The 5,826-nt window shown below is 38.6% G+C and overlaps 2 protein-coding genes and 1 long non-coding RNA gene across 4 annotated transcripts in view; 2 read left to right on the top strand and 1 right to left on the bottom strand.

The window, feature by feature from the left end:
- LOC307041286 (solute carrier organic anion transporter family member 1C1-like) overlaps positions 1-139 on the top strand; it is a gene marked incomplete at its 3' end in the record, with an annotated part of 14,324 nt that extends 14,185 nt beyond the window's left edge. The window contains exons 7-8 of the mRNA XM_079684594.1: positions 54-61; positions 120-139. Of these exons, the coding sequence (XP_079540720.1) occupies positions 54-61; positions 120-139 (28 nt within the window). The remainder of the gene's footprint in view (positions 1-53; positions 62-119) is intronic.
- A 10-nt stretch (positions 140-149) lies between these two features.
- On the top strand, positions 150-982 carry LOC307041133. Its single transcript, XR_013808700.1, has 2 exons — positions 150-340; positions 614-982. It is a non-coding gene; the product is annotated as an uncharacterized lncRNA (long non-coding RNA).
- A 789-nt stretch (positions 983-1,771) lies between these two features.
- On the bottom strand, positions 1,772-4,289 carry bcap29 (B cell receptor associated protein 29). 2 transcript variants are annotated; one of them, XM_079680867.1, is made up of 8 exons: positions 4,162-4,289; positions 3,547-3,653; positions 3,204-3,304; positions 2,958-3,105; positions 2,710-2,845; positions 2,350-2,446; positions 2,015-2,115; positions 1,772-1,897 (listed from the first exon to the last, which is right to left on the bottom strand). In XM_079680867.1, exons 1-8 carry the CDS (start codon positions 4,243-4,245, stop codon positions 1,865-1,867), a joined length of 807 nt encoding a protein of 268 aa, XP_079536993.1. In that variant the 5' UTR covers positions 4,246-4,289; the 3' UTR covers positions 1,772-1,864. The 2 variants fall into 2 exon arrangements, with proteins under 2 accessions (XP_079536993.1, XP_079536994.1); XM_079680868.1 differs by lacking the exon at positions 4,162-4,289 and adding an exon at positions 3,837-4,083.
- Between the last annotated feature and the right edge of the window lie 1,537 nt (positions 4,290-5,826).

Below are 5,826 nucleotides of genomic sequence, written 5' to 3'. Positions count from 1 at the left end.
ATGTGTGTGTATGGAAAAAATATATATTTTAAAGATCATTTTCTGTCACCAAGTGTTTTAGGCACATATTTTCCATTAAAAAGCTTTATATTAACCCTTATTATAACCCATACAATAAGTATTTTTGGTCATTTTATAATGTCACAAATGATATCTCACTTCGAAGCAACCCTTTATGTGTTCTTTTTTTGAAGTAACAACATATTTTGGATTTCAAAACAGCTGGAATACCTGCCCCGATATACTTTGGAGCCATAATCGACACAACATGCCTCAAATGGGGGAATAAGATGTGTGGAGGAAGAGGAGCGTGCAGAATATATAACACCTCAGCTTACAGGTGAATTGATTAGTAGAACTTTATTTAAACGCTTTATGGAATATCCAATCGAATATCTTGTACAGTGATCACTTTCAAACAAGACAAAACATCTATGACCAAGGCAGTTGTCCTGGTAGGCTGCAATGCTTATTTAAAAAGTATTAGATAGATTAAATATAAGGTGTTATTGTTGCTATTGTTAATACCCTTACCACTAGTGATTCAAAAATAATAGTTTAACCCATATTTTGCTTATTGCTGATTGTCCCCTTACTGTCCTTTTTTCTGCAGGACACTGTACCTGGGCCTGACTCTGGGCTTACGGACAGCCTCCTTCTTCCTATGTTATCCAGGCTTTGCTCTACTTAAAAGACACATTAAGATGGAGGAGAAACATGCTCTGACCAATGGCAGTGCAGAGTTGGAGTCTTTAAGAAAAGAGGAGAACAGCTCCAAACAATGTGAGCAGTTTATACCGGCCTCGGACTGCATTCCTGACCGAGAGACTCGCTTGTGATGAACAGAGGAAAACACTCTTTTCATAGCACACAGAGTATATATTTGTACAGGATTTATTAGACAATGAGTCATCTTCAGAATGTAATTGTGCTGTATTTTTATGTTGGTCCTCGTTTTTTTGATTAAACTTGATAACTTCGATTTTTGGATTCATGATGTATTATGGTGCCTGAATAAGATGGTTAAACGCTGTCATGTGACTTGTGGCTTTGCTTTTAGCTCAGAAGATATATGTTATTGAACAGATTTGTAGACTTTTACAGCTGTTGATATTGCTACACCCAGGCTAAGATAATATTTTCTGTGAACAAATAGACTCAATAAGCAGATCAGAGCAAGAGCAGCACAGAAACAGCTGCCCTGAGCCCTCTCTCTTACATGTAATCCTTGTTGGTGTCAATGTGCGACTAGCCTCTTTAAAAAAAGAAACAAGTAATGTCATAATTGATCTCAGCATGACAAGACGCAGGACAATTGTTGCGGGTTTTATGTGTTTATTTGTGTGTCATATACAGGACCAAATTGTCAACAAACTACAAAATGTCAAGAGAAGTCAGAACAGCAATCTTTATTTTAAATGTAATTAGTATATTAAAGGTATTATGGCTTGAAGATAGATCTACCATTCCAAAATGCTCAGTAATATTCAAAGGCACTTTATTCAAAACATTTGAAACTCTTTTAAAACAAGTTGAGTGCTCTCCTCCCTTTACACATTTCAGAATGCATAGCAATTCATAAACCGGTTCACGATCTCTCTGCAGTGACACAAAGTTAAGCATAGCATAATGTATTTCTTGGATGTTAACTGTTTCAGTCATAATCCAACGTTAGCATGGGTCCCTGAGACAACATTTAAACTAATTTGTACACTTCTAATTCTTAGTTACATGCAAAGAAACAAAAACATATTTAAACAAACACTCTGCATACAGTATAACACACAGTTTTAATTTGATGAGAAGAAAAGGTATCCCTGTACAGAGGAGAAACCTGACAACAATAGTCTCTGTGTTCATGTGGTTACAGATCCTTTTTATCTCCACTCTTGACATTCTGTGGATCAAGCAGAGGATTAAAAACAGAATGCTTCCAGTATTACGGGGGTTAGTATACAGTTAGCTTTTGTATCTACATGCACACATGAAGTAGAGCTGTGTGTGACTTTTTTACCTGGAGTTGATGGTGTTCAGTCAACAGTCGGTCATACTCTTGTGCCAGACCTTTAGCCTGCCTCTTCATGGCCTCCACTTCAGCATAAGATTTACGCACAGCTACACACACAAAAAGCACTACATCTATGAAATGCTCTGTATATCTCCAATGCCCCTAGAATGGGCTTCTTTTATAATACTACAGATTATGTAAGATCAGTGATGATCCAGAATCTATGAATGTTTAAAAGTGTCATAGTGTGCATAATCCTTACTATAAGAAGAGTTATTTGGTTTTGAAAAGTATCACTCATGATCATACTATACAGTATAAAAGAGGAGATGCTTACTTACCTTCCTCAGAAGTCTTCACTTGACCTGCCAGCTTCTCACTGTCCAGCTTCAGTACCTGGTTTTTTGCTGACATGGCTTTTTCCTCATTTAGGAGAGCCTGAGAAAACAAATAATTATCTTTAATTACCAACAGAAGACCACAGAGCTCCAAATTACAAATCACAGAAATAGTTCTCAATGAAAAATATTTTATGAATTAATGCCTACACATTTTAAAAGGTGGACATGAGTCAATAATGCACATTTAGGTTACATTGAAGGTAGAATAGATATTACACATTTCTAGAATAGAATGAAAGTAACACGCTTTAAAACTATAACAAGTTTTAGTTCTGTCTTCAGACTCAGATTAATTCTCACTTGCTTAAGCTTCAGGTTGTCATCTTGATGCTGCTTTGCTGCTTTGACAGCACTGTCCATCTGTGCCTGAAGACCTGCACTGTTCTCCACGGTGACAGCAACCTGGTTCAGCAAGGTGACAGTCCTGCGCATGATACTGTGATGAATGACAGAAAAAAAGGCAGGGCAAGACAAGGTATCAGAAAGAGAAGTGGACAGTAGGTCCCAAACACAGTCTGTTAATACATGTATAAGATAATGACACTAACAGCCAGAGGAAGAGAGAGAAGCCAGATATGTAGAGGTTCCTCTGCGCTCTGAACAGCTTCATGTGGACGTTGTCGAACAAATTTGGGTTAATCTTGACATCGTGCATGGGCTCAGCACCTGAGTACTTCTGCACCTCCCGGACAGCGTCTGAGTGGGCAGGGGGACAGAAGCATGATGATGCTGACAACATGCTGTCAGTCCACTCAGTGTCATTCACTGTCCGTCACTCACAGCAAGGCACTTACCAATGAAAAGAACAATAAGAACCATGATCATGGTAAAAAAGCATTTGTTCCAATATGGAGTTAACCAGTTCCATATTCTCCAGCTGAAAACAGAACGCCATCTGCAAAATAAGTAAAAAGGACATGTGAGTGAAACATAATAGATCTTCCCAGAAAGGACATGCATGCACTCTGCTGGTGGTTTGTGTGAAGTGTCTTTTTCTTTTTTTAAATCGACTCTTGCAAAGGACCCTTTTATAATGTTTTATTTATTCAGACAATCATCCTCTGCACCGAAAGCTAGGCATGATTTGCTGAATAAACTTTTGATTTATATTTTGGGTTTTTGTTTGTTTTGCAGTACCTGCGTGCTGATATGAAGGGTATACACAAGATGATGTTCAATGCTATCTCTGCATAGAGGAAGAAAGCCACGGCCGTCCACTGGAGCGTCATTGTGACTGTGATTTCCTGAGGAGATTAATTAAATCCACGTATAGAATGACTAGACCTGGACTGCAATAGACAACTATAACTTTGAGAGATATCATAATATTCTCCATTCAATAATAACAAGTACATTAATAATAATAACACCGTTTTTACTTTACTCTACATTTCATTTAGCTGAAGCTTTTATCCAAAGTGACTTACAGTAAGTGCTGTCCACCATGAAGAAACAACCTCAACAAGTAAGAATCCTGCAGGTATATTAGCCTTCAAAACGCCATACTAATGTGGCTAAGTGCCACTGCTCTGGCTTCAAATAGGCCAAATTTCCCCAAACAACTGCCGTGGAAGTCCATACACACATAAAATGTTTCTAGGCCTACAATATAAAACAGGCAATCTGGGGCAGGCATTCAGTCCATTTGCTATTTATAGGCTTTTACTTTGAAATATATTCTAGCTCCTTATTTTTGTTTAAAAGCAAAGGAGGTCAATCTATTCAAAGCAATAAACAGAGTTGTTGGCTTACCAGAACAAGTTGCACGATCAGAAGAATGGGAAAGTGAAGACACGCATGCGCTGACACACGTTCACAACAGCTGCTGGTGAGCATCTGAGGAGCTGCAGATCTAAATAAATCTCTGCTGGCTGAGTTGACATCATTTGTCAGCCCCTTTGGGTTTGTTAAAAATTACAAGCTGACCTAACGACCTAACTGCAAGCTTTATTTTCAGTCTACAGAAAGTTCAAGGTTTTTTCTTTTTTTGTACCAGTTTTTATTCCTTGTGTGTGAGCATGTTTGCTGATAGCTTCTCACATTTCATGTCATCGTACAAAAATAGCCATTTGACTAAAGGGCCCTCAGTCAATTTATTTTATAATAATTAATAATAATTGTTGTTTATTAATTATCCTAAAGCATTTTAAACAAGCATACTTAGTATTTTTAATATCTATGGAAATTATAACTATTTCAGGCCATTTTCTACAGAGAAAACCAAACAATGGTCCACAAGGGGGCGATGTTCTCTAATTACATAATATTGCTTTTGCACAGGGGACAGGAAGTCGTGTACTGTATGTATTGCAGTTATTGCAGTGAATTCAATCCAAGTATTCCCTTTGCCAAGGAGATATACAGACAGCCGACAGTGTGAGAAAGGGTTTAGTTTAGACACCAGCTGAATATAAATAGGTGTCCCCGAAATAGCAGATAAAGACTCAAAAGCTCATTCAATACAAATCGACTTGAAAGGATTCCTCTTTCTGTGTATTTGTGCACCCTTTAAAAAGGAACACAAACAGCTTTTGACTTGCTCATCTAGCTTATACACATATAAATTGCATGGGTGTGTTGCTCATCAACAACTGAGACTGAGGGGAATTCTGGAGCACAGCCTTCGGCACACTCTTCTTTCTTTTGAATAATGAGTTTTCTTTTCACCAAATTCAGCTCCAATGACTATTCAGTGTATTTTCCCCCACTCCACTGCATTCGCCTTGCAGAGTGTATTCACAGGCTTCCTATGTGGAAGAGACTGATAGCTGCTATCCTCTTTGACTGCATGTCTCAGGAGTGCTGAGGAGCAAAAATGTTTACAGCTGCACCCACTGATAGCTTTTTGAGAGTGGCCAAATGACTGTAGCAGAACTGAATGTGCTTTGATTGCTCTCCTCTCCTCACCATTTCAGAGGTCGCAGCTCAGGAGACTAAAGAGTCATTACAGCAAAATGCCTGCAATAAGCAGATGGCCAGGCATACAGTGATGGTGTGCTTGGTGGATATAGTTTTAACCTGAGAACTCCATCCATGTTATGTATTGTAAGTTCATCAAACCACTGTCTGCTTTGTGATCTCAGGACATTTTACCACGTGCTAAAATATAAGCCCTATAAAGTATAATGTGGGTTACATGGGGTCTGCACACTGCTGTTTGTGCCCAGAAAAAGCCTCCACAAAAAAGTGTCCATCAACTTTTGTCATATCAAAGATCCTCACCCTGTCTCTGAGGGGTAGCACAGATTCCAACCCTGCAGGATAAATTCAATTCAACAGCTTTTATCCTGAATCTCATCATTCCAGTCACTTCGCAAACTTTCGACTATGGCTAAAGGTTGGACAGTAAATCGACTTCTAAATTGAGAGCTTTGCCTTCAGGCTCAGGTCCTTTTGTTGTCGCTATAAGGGCCCGGC

Source organism: Notothenia rossii (assembly GCF_949606895.1).
Source record: "Notothenia rossii genome assembly, chromosome: 5".
Lineage (NCBI taxonomy): Eukaryota > Metazoa > Chordata > Actinopteri > Perciformes > Nototheniidae > Notothenia > Notothenia rossii.
The sequence above is the reverse complement of the archived record's forward strand: the minus strand, read 5'-3'. Positions and strand labels throughout refer to the sequence as shown.